Source organism: Phaenicophaeus curvirostris, chromosome 4 (assembly GCF_032191515.1).
Source record: "Phaenicophaeus curvirostris isolate KB17595 chromosome 4, BPBGC_Pcur_1.0, whole genome shotgun sequence".
In the NCBI taxonomy this organism is placed as follows: Eukaryota; Metazoa; Chordata; class Aves; order Cuculiformes; family Cuculidae; genus Phaenicophaeus; species Phaenicophaeus curvirostris.
Window position 1 is genome coordinate 60227230 of NC_091395.1, and position 19866 is coordinate 60247095.

General features: G+C 36.3%; 1 protein-coding gene across 11 annotated transcripts in view; it reads left to right on the forward strand.

Moving 5' to 3' along the window:
* The window catches only part of KCNIP4 (potassium voltage-gated channel interacting protein 4), a 415602-nt gene that overhangs the window by 316656 nt on the left and 79080 nt on the right, over positions 1–19866 (forward strand). The window contains exon 1 of one of the 11 annotated variants that reach the window (XM_069856240.1): positions 6745–7380. The exons of 9 other annotated variants lie outside the window; for them this stretch is intronic. In XM_069856240.1, the coding sequence (XP_069712341.1) occupies positions 7269–7380 (112 nt within the window). In that variant the 5' untranslated portion in view covers positions 6745–7268. Of the gene's footprint in view, positions 1–6744; positions 7381–19866 lie in introns of those variants that run through there. One more of the 11 variants, XM_069856234.1, reaches the window with a different exon arrangement.

Consider the following 19866-nt stretch of genomic DNA (forward strand, 5'->3'; position numbering starts at 1 on the left):
TGGTGAAGGGGCTGGAGAACAGGTCTTATGAGGAGTGGCTGGGAGAGAGCTGGGGTTGTTTAGCCTGGAGAAGAGGAGGCTGAGGGGAGACCTCATTGCTCTCTACAACTACCTGAGAGGAGGTTGTAGAGAGGAGGGTGCTGGCCTCTTCTCCCAAGTGACAGGGGACAGGACAAGAGGGAATGGCCTCAAGCTCCTCCAGGGAAGGTTCAGGCTTAACATCAGGAAAATATTTTTCACAGAAAGGGTCACTGGGCACTGGAACAGGCTGCCCATGGAGGTGGTTGAGTCACCTTCACTGGAGGTGTTTAAAGGACGGGTGGGTGAGGTTCTGAGGAGCATAGTTTAGTGATTGATAGGAATGGTTGGACTGGATGATCCTGTGGGTCTTTTCCAGCCTAGTGATTCTGTGATTCGGTGATTCAGGTAGTTCAATGGCCAGAGAAACAGCAATCATTTAATGTCAGACCCAACCTACAGCGAGCTTTTCTGGGGGAAGTTTACTTTTACTGATTATTCTCTGCTGCTTAGATTAACGTGGTCTGAGCTTTATGATAACACAGCTGTGTTACAGTTAAAGTTGTCGAGTTCAACTGGCCCTAGTAGTGCCATTATACTTCACTTTTCCTGCGAGATCAGGTATGATCTAATATAAAAAGAAAAACAGGTCTGTGGGCTGAGGACATAGTGACATAATTTAGAGATAATTTTGTTTGTCAAGTAGACCAGTGGGTTTTGCAGTAAAACAAACCAGAATTTCATTACTTGATATTACTAAATGTTAATTTAACCTTGTTTAGGAAAGAGAGAGCTTCTCTGTAATGCTTTGCTAAAGCTTATTAATTTAAAATGCTACCATTACTCCCTTGGCTGTGCCATTTAATTTTCAACCCATATGCACATTAGCTGTTTTAAGTGTAACTGTATAGCATTCTATATCAATTAATTTTGTAGAAATATGAAACTACCTGTAGCTGCTATGTCATGGAGGAAGTTGGTAATGGTTGTCCTTTGCAGTTCTTTGCAACTCTTGTTTTCAGATCAGTAATGGCAGCAGTCCTTTGATTTAGATCAAAGCAAGAACAAAAGCTTCTTAGGAGCAAGTAAGAGTCAGAAGGTGAAAAGGAAAGTAACGAAAGGAATAAATAAAAGGAGGCGGGGGGAAGTAATAAAATCCCATACTGTAGCCTGCAACCAGACTATTAGAATGAGGAAATCAACATTATACAGCTATAGCTGCAATATTATTTTAGTGTAATTTATTTCTGAGATCAAACCTTCAAAAGCTTGGATATCATATTTTCTCCCTTGATTATAAACCAGTGAATCTTCCCTTGCCTACACAGGTGTTGATTTTTTTCTTTCTCAGCCTATATTCGCTTGCAGTCATTAGAGATCCAGGGCACTAAGTGTAAATATTAAAGATGATATATGAAGCCTGACAAATTTAATCTTGGATAATTACACTCTACCTAGCTCTTCTAACTAGAGAAAGTTTTCCTGCAATTTCAGTTGCAATCTGCTAGTGCAATATTGTATTTTTCAGTAGCTGCAGCACTGGTGGGACTAATAAAATGATTCCATACATCAGTCTCATTTTTCTAAGTATTTTATGAAAATTACATGATGTTCTGTGATTAGCTGTGGCAGCCTACGCAGGAGGTATTGCATTCGAAGAAGTATGACTTGTTTTACCCTGAGAATAATTCTTGAAAGGATCTGCATAAATTAATTGCAACTCCTGATCCTTGAAATACTTTCTAGTGGACATTATTTTCTTCTTCAGATCTAAGATAGAAAATTTTCTTTGTAGAAAAGTATAGATTATTGCCTGTGAACATATTTCTTACTGGCTAACTATTAGGAGGATTAAGTTTATTATCTGCCAGATAACTTTCCTAATAAGCTCAGGTCTGGCATGAACAAGAAGCTGAAGATTAGCAGTTCATCTGATCTGTATGTAGGTGCCCTTGATGTGTTTATTTGAGAATTTCTTTCTCTTTTGGATGACTGATATTTCCCTCTGGAAAAAAAAGAGTACAGAAAGAAGGGCAACTAATTAATATTTCCAAATTTCGTTTCTAACTCTTCAGCAGTTTTCTTTTTTCAGCTACATTGGGTGAAAATATCAAATAGAGTCTAATGAACTGTTACTGCTAGCCAAATAAGATTTCCTCCTCCCCTCTAAGTTAGCTACAATACTGGGCAGATCTCATCACTTAGGAAAGCAGCATCATTCAAGTCAATTAATGAATAATAATATATCTGTGCCTTGAAAACTGTTCAATTTTGATCAGCCCCATTCTACATTAGACAACAGGACTGAAGAGAATTGAAAATCATTGTAACTATGACGAGATTTCTCTTTGAAAAAAGCCTGAGAAGAATGATACTGCTTACAAGCAGATGTTAAAATATAGTGGAAAGACATAAACCACTTCCATGTATTTGGGATCAGGTAGGCATTCATATTCCTCTACTTTCATGTACAAAAGTTAGAAGAAATTGAAAATAGAAGTTTATACAATAAAAATTTGTCAGCATAAAAATAAAATAATAAACTGAAATTTCTTTATGAAAAATAAAGCAATTAAAATAAAAATGCACACTTCATTTTACTGTGTTAATTACAGTGACAGCTTTTAGTTAAAAACTTGATTTTACTGGAATTAAGCTAGTTTACCAATGTATATTAAAGAAGTATGATAATACTGGGTAATTTTTAAAAAACTGTGTAATCATATAAAATTATAGGCAGATTTTATACTCTAATGCATTAATCACAGAATTATTATTTAGCTATTTTTAGGATTTCAAAATGATTTGTTCCTTAACTGTTGAATTCATAGCATCCTACGTGTTACTCTCAAACTTTTGCTACTTCTGATATGTTATTAGGTGGAATATTGTTTGTTTTGAAATGGCAGATCTTCTCTGCTTGTAGTCAACTTTGAAATTATTAAAATTTGGTTTCCCATATCTAAGCTTTTTAAATAATATTTCTGAGTATTTTTTTCTTTTCTACCAAGGACTAGGGGAAAAACATGGATATTTTACAAGCACACAGCAATCAGATCTAAAATTCACTTAGTACATAGTACACTTTTTTATATATATTCATTGGACTGCATACATAAATCATTCTATTTAAAATTATTTGAGTACTTAATTGAGATTTTCTATGGAAAAATATAAGCACTCCAAAATGGGATTATTCCTTTAGACCCTGCTTATTTTGAGAGATCTACACTGTCCAGTTCAGAACTCACTGTGGGTCTGTGCTTCCAGAGAGAAGATATCCCCTACAGTGCTTCAACACAGGTTTTTCTTGTCAGCTTACGAGAGAAAACTTGTACTTCTTCTTATGCTTGCAAAGGTAATCACTGAGGGAAGGCACTGTCAGGAACATGCCCGTGGCCATAATATCTTTCTCTCCATCCTTTGAGGAACGCCATGAGTTGCAATACATCTGCACCCACCACAGCCTTACATTGCAGCATTTAGAGAGATGCGCACAAGAATAGTGTCAGGCTGACCTCTGTTTATTGCTAAGGAGTCTTTAATACTTATATGCTTATGCTTTCCATAATTAATAGTTTAGTAAACCCCCACAAAGTGATGGTACCTGAGTTTCAGGCAAACAAAAAGCTTCTGCTTCATATCTTTGTGGAGAGGAAATTACAGCCAGTGGAAGACACACAGTTTAGATGGGCTAGCTAGCACATTTTTTTTTCTTTTTCCATGCAACCTGCAGAAGAATCACAAGAAAGTTTATGCAAACTTAAATATATTATGAAGTTACCAACAGAATGAATTGTGTTGTTGAAAATGAAAGCAGGAATTGGAGAAAGACAATGTGCCAGCTGTCAGCCTCTGTTTTTAGTGCTTCATGTACAGGATGGTGTTTTCTTTTGTATCCTGCGGATGTTTGATAAAAAATTCCTTTTCTTTGAAGAGCTTTTAAAATTTGCCTGTAGTGTCAATACAGGCACCCCATAAGGATGTGTCACAGAAAAATTTATTTTGAAATAAGTTAACAAAATGCAAAGTGAGAGAGAGAAATTACACTTGACTATGAATTTGGGATGGGATCTGAATACAAAGGGGTGTCATATAATTGAACTTCTTTACCTCCTTGTTCAAGATTGATGTAGTTTTCAAATGCTTTGAGGCATGGAATTTTTTTCATCAAGGCTCTTCCAGAAGAATTCACCTCTCTAAGTGACATTGTTGTTTGAAACTGTTGTGTGGTGTGTTAAAGAAAACATTTAATGCATCACTTCGTTTTCCTTTCCAAATAGTTTCTTGTCCTTACTACTTTACTTTTCAGAGCTAAGATTTTTTTTAAGAGGAGATGATTTTTGATGTCAGTAATCAGTTATATAAATTCAATTGGATGTTCTTGGGTTAATTTTTTCTTTAAAAATAATTGTGAGTCATCTGCTGCACAGATAGAATTGGCCCCTAAAACTCTTCAGATTTGTATCTCCAGCCCTTTCATCTTATAGAAGACTTCCAGGTCTCTCTTCTTGTGTGAAAGCAGAAAAAACCCCAAAACACTGGTTATGGCTGACACCACTTCTTGCCGGGTGGCTCTCTGCATGTGGGTTGGCACATTCAGTGGTAGAGTAGAAGGGACTCTGCTTCCAAGAGTGGACAACTTAAGAAGTCAAGTAGACTGTACTTACCTTTTTGCTTTCTACAACTACCTGAAAGGAGGTTGTAGAGAGGAGGGAGCTGGCCTCTTCTCCCAAGTGACAGGGGACAGGACAAGAGGGAATGGCCTCAAGCTCCGCCAGAGGAGGTTCAGGCTTGACATCAGGATAAAATTTTTAACAGGAAGGGTCATTGGGCATTGGAACAGGCTGCCCAGGGAGGTGGTTGAGTCACCACTCCTGAAGTTAGTTAAAGATGGATGGATGAGGTGCTAAGGTGCATGGTTTAGTGAATGATCCTGGAGGTCTTTTCCAACCTTGTGATTCTGTGATTCCGCATAAAAGGAGAATGCATACTGAGAGACTTTTCCATTTTAATACTTCCCTTATACTGTTTATTAATAATAAATAAGACGTCTTTCACTGTTATAGTACGATTGTTTGCATTATATTAGGGTTATTGTTTCTGTAAAGCCTGTAAAACTGCAAATTTTCCATACTGTCAACTAAGCTCTGAAATATTGTGAACGTTTAACCATATTTCATCATTTGAGAAAAATAAGAAAAACGATAAAAAGAGAAAAATAAATGGGAATAATCTCAAGGAGAAAATAAAAGTCAGTGATGTGAATGAATTAACATGAATGTGTCAGAGCCTTAAAAAAAGATGGTAGTGTGGAATAACTAGAAATTGAAAAGAAGAGGGGAAAAGGTTAATTTTCTTTGAAAAGGACCAAAGCTTAACATGTATATACATTGAAGTATGAGGCAAAGGTAGTGACATACTAGGAAAGTGCAACTATGGGATAATATTGTATTTACTTTACATAATGTTTTTTAAAGAAATTAATTTAATTTTTTTTTTTGCTTTCCTCTTAGACATAGTTTTATCTCTACAGGCTGATAAGGAAAGTAGCTAACATTAAGTCTGAGATCATATTTACATAGTACAGCATTCATGACATTCTAGTATTTAAATACACAGAAGAGAAAAATAAGGAAGTATCATTGCTGATATGTTGCATAGATGTAGCCTAAAATTAAGTGAAGTACGTACATTATTTTTTCAAATAACAAAAAATATGCATCTTTTAGAATCCTGCCTATATGGAAAAATCTAGGACTCCAATTAGTTATTATAATTCAATATACACAGCTTTTGAAAAAAAAATCAAAAAATCCTGATAGCAAATTGGAAATTACAGTTTTCTTTCTCTATCTGGCAGTCCATAAACAATACGTTTGTAATGTTACAATTTGTTGTTATGCTCATTTAAAATTATAACTTTCTGAACAAAAATAAAAGTTTCTCAGCTTCTTGAAAGTTGGTAAAAATTCTACCTAATGGAAAGAATTAAATAAGCTAAGGTGAGTGACCGATATCAAACATCATCTATGAGATTTCTTTTAGTGTAGAGTGTCTATATATTTTTTTTCTGAGACTTCACTTTAGTCTAGTGCCATGTATATCAATGGACAGGATCTAGTTATATTTCAAGGATGAGCACAAGAACAAGCACTTAGGCCTAAATTCATGCTATTTATGCATGTGCTGCATAAATATTCCTTAGAGCCTATACTTCTTACTGAGTATCCACTTGGTTATTGCATTAATAAACACAGGACAATTAATTTTATACAGACTGTGGAATAAATCAACTGGGATCACAAGCTTCTTATCTGTTTCCCCGGATGCATAGCCTGGGCAGGATCTTCCCAGGAGTTGTGGAAAATGCTTAATTCCCATTCATACAGATCAGAGTGTGAGGCTCAGCACTTCTAGGTTCATGTCCTTAGACAGGAAAGCACTGTTTTGATTCTAAATCAATAAATAATACATTCTTCCTGACTATGAAACAGGAGTTTGGGCAGTGTACATCTCCTTGACAGCACTATACTTTTCTAGCTGGAGGCACCAATTATGCTGATGTATATTTCTTTAATTTCCATTCTCATTTCCACTGAAGATTCTAATTAGATTCTGGTGATGTTTAAGAAGGGGAAGGGACAGTGTTTCTCTGCACATTATTCTTTCTAATGCAGAGGGCAGTAGTTTTCTGACAATCAGCATTTAGCACATGTGAACACTGATGTCTGTCTTTATCAAATTGTCATTTGTCAAACTTAACAAAAATTGTGCTAAGAGAAACTGGGGAGGGGCTGTGAAGCTTAGGAAGAATCACAAAGCCTAGGTTTGGGAGCACTGGATTGCAGAGTGCTGATAGCATTGTGCTCTCTAGTGCAAGTTTCCAGGGAGCATTTCTTTTTGGCACTTAAACACAGCCAAGTCTCAAGCTCGACACAGATGTTCCTTCAGCAGCTCTGAAGTAACACCGCTCACCGGATACAATGTCATATCCAAGAGTTCGTCGTCCACCTCAGCTTTCTAAGAGGACTCGCTACTGATGAAATCAAATGCTTAGAGAAGCATGAGATGCAGGGCTTTATCTAATATTTTGTCTCAGCTGGAGTGGCTGGTGACTCACTACAGCTCAGTACAGGACTGCTTTACACCACTGCAACTTTCTTCAAAGCAAACTCTTGGTAAAATCCTCTAATTTCCCTCTGATTGTGAACCAGTGTGAGGAGTGGAATGATTTTTCTGTTGGAAGAATGTTGACTCTCGAGTGGGAGTCAGAGGGACTGCAAACAGTGGGTATTGTTGTGATTATATTTGCATCTCTGAAGCTGCTTCATTTGCTGGGACTGATTGATTTTTCAGAAGGTAAAGTGGTCACTCGCAGTTTTTGCTGTTTGTAGATGTGATGTCTGATCTGCTAAAATAGACTTAGAGAGCATCATGCATAAAAGCCGTGAAATGAAAGGGCTTGAAGAGTAAAAATAACATTCAGACTAAAAATCCTGGTTTGCTTCTGCTGGTTTTACTTTGTTATTGAAAACAGCAAAAGACACTAGCATAAGATTTGTTAGTTTACAATGAATTTCCAAATGTCTGTGGGTGGATGTTTATTAGATAATCTGAGAACAGTGAATGTAAAGCCTATCTGTCAATTGCCTTTGAAAGCTGTTCACTGCTACAAAACTTGATCAATCAAGGGGATCTTAGTTCAGTCCATGTTTGTAACATGCATTGCTCTTCTGATTTATGATGCAATTACTTTTGTTCTGTATCAATATCTATGTTTTTAAAATCCATTTAGTAGATAAATGCAAAACACTGTTACTACAGGACCAAGTCTGCTCGACATCTTTCAAAAAAAGGCATAGATGCCAGCATTAAATGTGGGCATTTAAAATATATATAATGAATATATGTTTTAAAATTCCTGTTTGCTTGCTCAGATTCCTGCCTGCTCTCTACTATAAGGGTCATATCATTTCATCTACTCTCAATGAGGGCTTCATGTTTATTTATTAAGATTTTTTTCTGTACAAATTGAGGATTTTTTCACATTATAGAAATAGGCTATTTCAGTTCCGTTATTAATGAGATCTTTTGCTGTCAACTTTTCAACTTTTTAACAAAATGCCTCATGTGGACTGCTGTAGTAAACAAAAGCTATTCACTCACTGAAGCCCTTGCTCAAAAAAAAAGCTGCTTTTGTCAGTGTGTTTGTACATGTGAACCCAAACCAATAGTTTTTGCTGTGCAACTATTTTCTGTCAGAATCACACAGCCAAGGAGAGCACTCCAGTTTTCTGAAACATTAATTTTTCAGCATGGAATAGGATCTTTGATGGATGTAGATTCATTTCATCACTTCATAAAATTGTTCAGCATGCTGATAAAATGTGAAATCTTTAACACAGCACTTTCATAGTTACTGAAGTATTGAAATAAATCATCCTTAAATCTGTATGTGGTGAGAATGTGTAACATTCGCTGTGTTACAATACAATGCATTGGATGTAACTATATAAAGCATTGGTTATGGAATTGTAAAATTATTTTTTGAATTCTAAACAAATGAGGTTTTTTTCTCTCATAACGGCGCTCAGTTTTATGGGGGGTTATGCTCTGGATGTGTAGCATTTTTAACATCTAAAAAATCCTCTAACTAGATATGTGTTAGCTTCAACTTTATAACACATAGTAGCAGACAGAAAAAAAAAGATTTAAATGTAATATTTTTTTAGCAGATGTACCGTTACATACCTTTCTTGAATTCTCACAGTATGATATTGCCATTAAGTCTGTGGGAAAAATTTCAACTATATTAAATCACCTTTACAAAAATTCTCCCAGTAGAAAATATATAAATAATGACTTCAAGGTAATGTATCAACTGAAGTATAACATCAAACTCTAAATGTAAAAGGGTTAAACACTATAAAGTGCAATGGATATATTTATAACATCCACTGTGTGAATAGCTGTGGTGGCTTGGGGGATTTCCAGTTCCCCTAAGGCTGACCTGTGCTATTTAACTCTTCCATGTTTGGATTCTGCCATTACCATTAAACAAGAATTCTGGCCAAATGATTAAGGAATACTTTATAGGATATTCAGAATGAATGTTTTTTTGTTTTCCTACTGAATGCAAGGACAGGTTTCTTTCTGATATACAAGGAGGACCGTGTTTGGATGTCCAGTGTTGATCTTGAAACCAAACTTGAAACCTCCCCATCTACACCATGGAAGTAGAGCATGAGTTATATGATAAAACAAATCTGTTCTCGTAGTTAGGCTCTCTGATGCCTTAACATGTTTGTCTTAATATCCCTGATATATTGACTTATTTTGAAAATACCACTGGAGGATAGGGCAGCATGCTTGTCCCGATGTTTGCCAATACAGGACAGAGAAGGTAGCTAAATGACAAATCTTTAGTTACTATCTACTAGTTGTTAACAACTCCAATAATTTTATTGAGAGTTTGATGATACATTATGGCAGTTTCTACCAGCAGAGTGACTTGTCAAAGCCCAAACCAAGAGTCAGAAGCCCAGATGGGAGCAGAAATAAAGTGATCCACAAAAGCATTGTGGACTGACTAACTGGAGTGCTTCCATCCTTTCAGTTCACTTTTCCTTTCTGTCCACAGAAGTGCAGAGGTGGCTTCAGTTTTGCTACTCCTTAATTTGTTAGTACTGTGAAAATACAGCAGCTTGTTTATTGTTTATTTTGATAGTCATTTATAATGACACATGAAATACCCTGCATCTTGTATTCCAGGCACTTTCGGTACTATTTTTCTAAAAAAAAGAAAAGCAGATAAAACAATTGTGCAGTTGCAGAAAATTTTCTTCTTTAACACAGATACTGAAATGTTCTGCCCAGTCTGACTTTGCCCTGTGCAGTCATCTCTCATGCAAAAATGGACTATCAATTGGACAATCAAAAAGATGGGTCACTCTGGATGCTATGAGGGACATCCACCCTCCTTTATTTTACATACAAAAGAGTTACAGTGAAGAAGTACTTGCACTCACTTCTCCATGTGAAACAGAAAAATCTAAGCAATGTGCTTAGTTTTATCACAGTGTTCAACATCTGGTGGGACAAGGAACTGGATTTGATCCTCTGTATTAGAATAGGGACTATGTTTTTCTACTTCATCTGTCCTTCACTTTCCTTTAAGCAGGAAAGACAGACCAGAATAAGGAGAAAACTGTCTTCACTGGAGACAGCGAGCTATTTCTGTTATAAGAACAGAACTTAATCAATACAATTTTTACTAGAGGAGAGTGAAACTCTACTTTTCCCACTCCTTCCATTACTCTGAAAGTGTTTTGACACTGATCAATATCTTCCCTCCAGCTTCTTTGCCTGAAAGTTTTGCTGCTGGGCAGCTTTCTTCCAAAGCTTTTGTTTTGTTACTTAGCTGGAAGTGTGGGGAAACAGGGCAATCAGAAGGGAAGCAAAGGATCAGAGCAGTAAAGTAGCAGCAGCAGGCTTAGAGAGAATTTATCCGCCAAAGACTTGGAAGGGAGAGACGATAAACTGAAGGGTTGACTTTACACTCATGTATCCAGAATATCTGGCAAGCGGAAGTCACACAGAGAGATTATGTAAATATATGTGAGCAACTTTGTAAACACCAGCGACATGCATTAATCAAAGTCTTTAAAAGAACAAACTATGTGCTTCTTCCTTCATTATGCATTGATTATGTTTTGAAGTTTAACACCTCATGCAGAATTTTTTCTTCTTGTGAATATGATCAACTAATGTTGCAATGTATTTTAGACCCTGTTATACCTCCACTTTTCCTTCCACCAATCTAACAGTTTCCAGAGCTTGATATTATCTTTCAAATGCTTGTTCAGATATAAATGTGATGCTTGATATATTGAAGTCCTGAAACTCAAAATCTTTTGGCTGTTAGGACCACTGGCCCTTATATAGCTTTCAGCTCAACAGGCCATCAAGGCTAGGCAGGAATCTTTGATCCTTAATTTCTCTTACTGTGATGCAAAGTGAAGAGCAGTTTGTTCATCCATGTATATATTTGGCTGCAATGTCAGCTATGAGAGTGAATAGAGTAATTTGGTGCTTTGGATGAAATTTTAAAAATAATGAAGGGGTATACCCCTTTCTTCAAAAAGAAGTAGCTTTCTGTCTTGGAATATATCTGCTCTATGCAGGTACAGAAAGACCTTTTCTTTTCTTTCTAATCTAATTTGGATGGACAGAAGCCACCTCCAGTGCAGAAGTCATGTTAGTGCATTTGAGTTGATCTGTTCTGTCACACAGGCATGCTAAAATGTGGCCTTTTTCATAGCTCAAGAACTTAAAAGCACAGAGAGTATTAGATTAGGTCTGTCTGTAACCATCTGTGTTAACATGTTGTTTGTTACCCTTATGGCTTAGCAAAACCAGTAAAGTTTGCAATATTTTGTTGAGTGCAGTGTAACTCTCGCCCTTAGAAAATGAAATATATGCGGAAAGACATATTGCTAAGAAATTCTGTAATGCTTCATATTTTTCTAAGAAAAATAAACACAAAAAGGAAGGTAGTTTTTTCTGTGTCTACACAGACCTGATAATTCTTATCCTAATTTGAATGTCTTACTCATGTAGTGGAGGCTGTGCTACAAGTCCAGCTTCCAGCAGACTCTCCTGCGGTGCTCCCTCTCCAGTATCACCTCTATCAGCCAAATGGAATGCAATGTAGTATAATCCCACAATAATCAGAAAAGTAAGAAATATACCACGCAGCAGTACGTGTCCCCTTGCCTTTTTCAACAGTTGCTTATAACACCTCATTAGAGCCTCCTATCAGTAAGCTGTTCAGATTTCACATTGTGAAATGTCCATTTCCTAGTTGTCTCTTCTTCTTCTCCAGAGACAATGTAGAACTTTATTCTGAGTAAGCATCTATCATCTGCCTCAGGAAACTATGTTCATAGATGCTATCCCAGTGCCAATTCATGGTATCAAGGTACATAGTAGTGTTAGGTTTCCTGTGATGATTGGTGAATCTTTCACACCAGAAATGAGAACTAAAAATTCCTTCACCATCAAATATATTATCACCTGTGCACTTAGACTCTCCCCTTTATTTACCAAATATGGCTAGATGAAAGGTGTTAAGGTTCAAACATTATCCTTCCAGAAGCATAATTCATCCCCTGAGACGTGAAAAAAATGGACTAGCATTTTACTATGGATGTTTCCCCAACCCTCTTTATAAATCATAGAATAGAATCATAGAATCCCTAGGTTGGAAAAGAACTTTGAGATTGAGTTCAACCATACCTGTCCACTACTAAATCATATCCATAAGCAGTTCATCTACCTGTCTTTGAAATACCTCCAGAGATGGTGATAAAGTCTCCCCTCAGCCTTCTTTTCTCCAGGCTGAACAACCCCAGTTCCCTCAGCTGCTCTTCACAATACTTGTTCTCCAGCCCTTTCACCAGCTTCATTGCCCTTATCTGGACACGCTCCAGGACCTCAATGTCTTTCTTGTAGTGAGGGAACCAAAACTGAACACAGTATTCAAGATGTGGCCTCAGCAGTGCCGCGTACAAGGGCAGAATCACTTCCCTGGCAGAATTCACTGCTTCTGATACAGGCCAAGATGTTATTGGCCTTCTTAGCCACCTGGGCACACTGCTGGCTCATGTTCAGTTGGCTGTCAACCAACACCCCTTCTCTGCCAGGCAGCTTTTCAGCCACTCTTCCCCAAGCCTGTAGCGCTGCATTGGGTTCTTGTGTCCTAAGCGCAGGACTCGGCACTTGGCCTTGTTAAACCTCATCCTGCTGGTCTCAACCCATCAAACCAGCCTGTTCAGATCCCTCTGTAGAGCCTCCCTACCCTCCAGCAGATCGACACTTCCACCCAGCTTATTGTCATCCACAAACTTACTAAGGGTACATTCAATCCCTTCATCTAGGTCATTCATAAAGTCACTGAACAGAACTGGACCCGGCACTGATTCCTGGGGGACCCCACTTGTGACCAGGCTCCAGCTGGATTTAACTCCATTCACCACAACTCTTTGGGCCCGGCCATCCATCCATTTTTTTTTACCCAGCAGAGGGTGCGCCTGTCCAGGCCGGTGGAAGTCAGTTTATCAAGTAGAATACTGTGAGAAATGCTGTCAAAGGCTTTACTGAAGTCCAAGTACACCACATCCGCAGCCTTCCCCTCCTCCATTAAGCAGGTCACCTTGTCATAGAAGGAGATCAGGTTAGTTTGGCAGTACCTGCCTTTCATAAACCCATGCTGACTGGGTCTGATCACTCAGTTGTCTTGCATGTGCTTTGTGATAGCACCCAAGATGTAGTTTCCTGGATCCTCCCTCTGACTGTTCTTGTAAATGGGTGTAACACCAGCCAGCCCCCAGTCAAGTGGAACTTCCCCAGTCAGCCAGGACTGCTGGTAGATGAAGGAAAGGGGTTTGGCAAGCACCTCTGCCAGCTCCCTTTGTACCCTCAGGTGGATCCTATCTAGCCCCATAGATTTGTGAATGTCTAATTGGCTGAGCAGGTCTCTAACAATTTCCTCATGGATCATGGGAGCTTTGCTCTGCACTTCTCTATCTTCTGGTTCATGACAGAGATTTTGGACTCAAGGTAGCTGTAGGAAAGTCAGTCTATAGAAGTATCTACATATTACACAGCAGAGAATAGTAACTTCAGACCTAATGCAAAACTACATTGAGTTGCTGCTTTAAATCCAATGTTGATGCAAACTGATGTAAAAATTCAGGTGCAAATTTCAATGTGCTCATTATATAAACACCTCATCTGTATGGTTATGCCAGTGCAACACAGGCTGAAATTTACTGAAACTTGTAACCATCTGTTATATTTAGTTCAGGGTTCTTGAAGGTATTCTATTTACTCTTTACCTTCCCTCAAAAAATGGGCTCTTACAGGCTTGGTAGTACAATTTACTTTGGACCATGTCAAAATCAAGGAAATCGTGCATCTTCCTAAATATTTGCTTTTACCAAACTTAGATGGGACAATTTGCTTAAGAGTTTTAAGGATGGCCTTATTGTTTTATGAAGATATTTTCAACTGCTTTTCATGGACTTATCCAGGACATTTTAACATCCAGATCATCTGAATCACTAAGGAATATGTCATTTTATGTCCATACCAGTCTGAATTCAAAGCTTAAATGCTGGCTGTGTGACAAGTGGAGAGAAATGTCTAAGAGATCTCAAAAATACTGCTAGAAACCAGGAAGATTTCTGCAAGGACAACTTATGTGCTGTCTCTTCACATGAGATTTCACAGAAGGACCAAGCATTATGAATTTTCTGGACTGCTTAGGTAAAACATTTGATTTGAGTATGCATTCACCCGCTATACTAAGACTTTGCTTTCTGGCTCAGGATCACACAGTATGCTTGCATCCTAACTTGGAGACGATTTCTTTTGGCCACACTGCTCTGCAAGGACCCTTCCCCTCAATCATTAGATCCTCCACTTGGCCTTTTATCTTCCTAGTATCTTTTTTTTTTTCAAGAAAACATTTTTAGAGATATTCAGTTTAGCCTGAGCTGGTGAGGCAGCTTCTTCTTGTGTTCATCTTTGCAAACATATAGCTACTCTTGAGCAAGTTTACTCAGGAGTTGCTGAGTATTCATCTTAAACAGATAATTCATCCAAAGATGTCTGGGGTTTTATCACTTACATCTCTATGCTAGATCAGTTACCCCTTTCTCAGGACCATTTTACTGTCATTGTTCAAGTACGTTGTGAACACCTGTGCTGAGTACAAACATATTTGGGAAGAAACTGGAATGAAATATGTTTTAATTGGCAGTCAGAAAAGAAAAACAGAATAATAGGTTTTATCAGTATGTAATACATGCATGAACTGTGACCAACCCACCATCTGACTATTAGAGAATACTAAAATAGATTGATTCTTTAAAGAATAAGGAAATCAGATGATAAAAGAAAGATCACACAGAAAATAGTCAGTATTCAATCATAACAGCTTTTACTGGCCAGAATTACATACATCTTTTGAATGGAATGATGTATCTTTTCCCAGAATGTAGAGACAAATATACAAAATAAAGATAGGTGACATATCTGTTTGATAGCTATAGCAAAGTCTATGTCTAACCAGTGTACATCTCAGATCATGGATACCTGGACTTCCCTACAGAATGTCCTGCTCAGGCATTTTCCCTGCACTCTGCCACTTCTTCAGGCTTAATCTGCTTTTAAGATGTAGGTTCACATAAAATAATTCATTTTAAGATGACAGAGATTAAGTATGACAAAGTACGCTTCTGAAAAATAACTCCACTTGGTCAGCTGTGTATAGGTGAGAAGAGAAAAGCATTGCCTAATCACTAATGTATTTTTAGGGATGAGAATCTAGAAGGCTTTACTTTTAGAATATGATAATTGCAAAGACATAAATAAACACTGCCTAAAATGACATTACAGAACAGGATTGAATATGAACAGTGATGGAATGACTGAGTGTAAAAAAACATTCATAATAGTGCACTGATGGAGAAATAACGTAGTCACCTTTGGTCTCTTAACTTCTTAAATTATTTGTCCCATGTTTGATAGAGTTTCTGACCAGAATTCTTTGACTTTTGATATTAATGACACATCAGTGTATTTTGTAGAGATTGATGTATCTGGTTACCTGCAGATCTGTGTGAAACAAAGATTTACAAAGCACTTGATTCTGTTCCATGTAATGTGAAAATAATAACATAATTTAAAGACATTATGCTATAATTTCCTTGGCTGGTATGCACTTTAGCTCATAATAAAAATTCTGATGGAATTACATTTGGGAAAAATTGCCAAAGCTGGTTTTGCAGTCTCATCAGGGCTCTTAATACTGTATAACTCCTTCATGTTACCATGGCAGTATAAAGAAGCACGAATCTGACTGTTCTGTTTATAGAAAGGTAATATGCCCTTCCAAAGTCTGTAGTGTATGAACTTTTAGAAATAGCCTAACAGGAGATGGAGTGCAAGTGTGTTTTGGTTTTTTTTTTGAAGAGGGAGAAATAATTTAAAATTAAGACTTTGTGTACTGAATCTTAACACTAAGTAACTTTTAGTTGCTGTGGTATCCCAAAAGAAAACTGTATAATGGAAGGTTTAACACGGGTGCTAGGAGGTCACTTTTAATGTTAAAAAAAATAATTTTTTTTACTGGTCATTATTTACCTGTAAAGTATATTACTGCTGTATAGTCTATATTTTGATATTAAAATGGCAGGCTATTGTATAGATTGATAATTTTGTGTTTGCTTGTAAGTAGAAGGATGGATTCCATATGTGCATTTGCCTGATTTTTGATAATGTATATAGATGAACAGACATTGCATATTTCTGATAGACATATGCCCATGTCTTAAGTACATTTTCAGACTTCCCCTAGTCAGTTAAGAAAGAATGAGTTTTGTCATAAAAACAATCATTGTTCAGACATCAGGGCTTTAATAAGTTGGAACGAGGGAAATTGATCACTGTTCACTGAAATGACTCTAACCAAAATGAAATGCAAGAGTTCAATGTTTGTTTCGTCACTGCTCGCAAAGGTAGTTTGTTCCTACCAGATAAAATTTCTTGGTTTAGAGTGGGAGAGCAAAGTAAGAGGAGCTAGAGGACAGAAGAGATGGTTGAGAACTAAGAGGGAAAAAAAGTCTAGTTTGCTTAGAGATTTATAAACAAAAATCTAAGTTACGAGGGAAAAAGGGACTCAAAAACTTTTTAAAACAAAACAGAATAATTAGGAAAGTAAACAGATAGTCTCATTAATTTAAGTGAATTAGTTTTTTATGTCATCTGTCAATTCTATTGCATTCAAGCATGTACATATTCAAGCACATTACATTAAGTGACCTAATCTAATGATTCCTGCTCATGGTGGAGGAGGTGGAACTAAATGATCTTTAAGGTCTCTTCCAACTCAAATTGTTCTGTGATTCTATGATGATTCAATGTAACATTCCATGCTCAAAAAAAAGGCACTCTGAATCCAACCAGAAATTTGTCAGCCCCAGTCAGTACCCAAGACTTTGTTTCTTAATACAAATAGCATATACTTTCTTGTTGAGAAAGCAGTTAGTCTCACCTTAGATTCCAATGAAAAGCTGTTGTGAAATAAATTACTGTAAGATTTTTACTGCAGCATATTAACTATCTTATGTTGTACTCTTATTTACTTTCTTCAGTTATAAATGCTTCATATTACCCATTCGTTTTAGGACAAACTTTGCTATCTGTTCATTTATTATGAGCAATATAATGTATTTGAAATCTTGTATATATGCATAGAGAGGAATACATTCTGAAATATATAGCATATAGCATATTTATATACACAGATGCCATGAAATATATATGGAAAATAATTTTAGATTTTTATTTATGGTGTACTAAGTGCAAGCAGATGGATTTGCAGCATTTCATAGACTGAAAATTAAAAAAAAAAACCTTGCTGATTTTTATTACCTTTGAAATATTTCAAAATACAATCCCTGTTTTGCAACCTCTTACATGAATAGTCTTTTATTACATCATGTTTGTAATATGAATGCACTTTTAATTACAGCACAATGTGCTATTTTGTTATTAAAATGTGGAGATTTTCTGTGAGATTCTGTTTTCCCAGACACAAGAAATATAACTAATTTTAATTTAAATTTATAAAATTTAAATAAATAATAATTTGAAGGAAATTTTTGATAGTTTAACATTGCAGATAGACTCTTCTTCATTATACTTAAATAATGATGGCTCTTTGTTGTATTTCAATAATAAGTAATATGATTCAGGTTGCTAAAAAAAAAAAAAAGCTGTTTCCTGTCCTTTCTCTCTCAAAGCAATTTTTCATCCTCATTACTGAAGTCACTAAATGGAGCCCAGCCAATTAACTCACAGTAATCATTTTGGGATTAAATTGAGCCCCTGATCCTCAGGTATATTAGAAAACTGTAACTTTTCAAATTGCTTTTCTCAAAAGAACAAGTCTAATGCATTGCACTATATACAGAGGTTGTACTATGTAACAGAGGTTATATATATCTCCATCACTTACTTTCTCAGGAGAAGCACATTTTTAATGTAGTTTTTAAGCAGGGCTTAAAACTATCATGGATTAATTCATTAAGAGAGTTAGACACCTAAGGAACTGCAAGGAAGGAATTTGTTAAGGGGTTGTTAAGGACCTGAGGATGTTAGTAGTCTTAAGAGTAGCTAAGATTGAAGGACAGTTAGAATACAACAGACTTCATGGGCTCAGGGAAAGCAAGATATAGCTCTTGTTCACTTTTCTTTTTCTACTAAATGTATGTATACATACCTGTGCATATGTATATGTGGCCATGCAGACAAAAAGCAGAAGGAATTTGGGGCGGAAGAGGGGAGCACACCAAAAAAATTAAGCCATTCAGGATTTTGTGTAGTAGCCATTTTCCCAGTGAAGTATGGTTATTCTCATTTACTATATTGGATAAGTGAACATTTGAACAACAGCTGCTTTCAAACAAAGGAGCCGATAGTTAACAATGCACGGATATAAATAAAGATACGTTGTTTTTTGGCAGTGTTGAACTATGAGAATTGTGGCAGATTTCAGAAGAAACTTCCCTTGAAATCTAGTCAACTCAATTCAAATTCCTGGATATTGATCTTCGTGACCCAGTTTAGACACCCAGAACTGAAAATGTGTTTTAAGCACTGGTTGTTCTTCTCTTGCTAGTTACCCTGAGCAGAAAATATTTTCTTTTTTTGATGGTTTTCAGGACTTTCAAGTTGTACAATCAACACCTTTACTGAAATGAATCCAAGATCTAAATCATGTGCTAGTTTTGTAGGTTTGGTGTGGATTGTACAGACTCAGATGACCAGGAAACTACTTGGAAACTGCATTAAACTGTTTCACACTGAGAAAATATTTTTTATAAACTTTTTTTTTTTTTTTAATATCTCCCTCATTCTTATTTCAATAAAGATTACTCCTACCCTGCACACAGGAAGAAGCATTATTTAATATGAAGTGATTCACAATGTGTTACTGATGTGTTACGCAGCTGTACATTCCTGAGAAAAAATGAACTTAATAATTGTATTACTTTAATACTCATATAATTGAATACATAAATTAGAGCATTGCTCTTGCATTGGAATGTATTTGAGAATGGTTAAGAGAGTCTAATTCTAAAAGTGAATGGAAAAATGCCCTTGCTGCCTCTTCTTAGATATTTTAAAAGATAAGTAATATCATTCAAATTTTCTATTGCTTTCTTTGCAGTTGTGATCTTCTTGGAAAATATTTCTAGTTGAAACCTTAGCTCCTAAAAAAAAATATAGGATTTTTGCTATAAATCTTTCTGGCTCATTACGAAAAGGAGGAAGGAAGACTATGTTAATAGAACCGAGGGTTTGTTTCATTTCATTTAGCAGTTATAAAGAGAAAATGAAAATACAAATTTTTCACAGAATTAAAACTCAGGAATCCATGGGGTAATAGGAATGTGAATTGACAAAATATAGTAACTTTTCATCTGATTTAATGTTTTCTGATGATCTTATAGATAGCTGTTTTAATAACTGATTAGCTCATTACATGTAAATCATATTTTTCACTCCCCAAACTTGGAAGAATAACAGAATTTTAAAAGGATGAATGAAAGAATTTAATTTCAAATCTCTAGATTCCTATCCCAAATATATTTGCTTAATATAAATTTATCCTGCAGTCTTCCTAGTTAGTTAGCCTTTTCAATATGAGATTATGGAAGGTTTCAAAGCTGATAGAAGTACCAAACTCACTTTAAGCTGGATTCCAGAGAAACC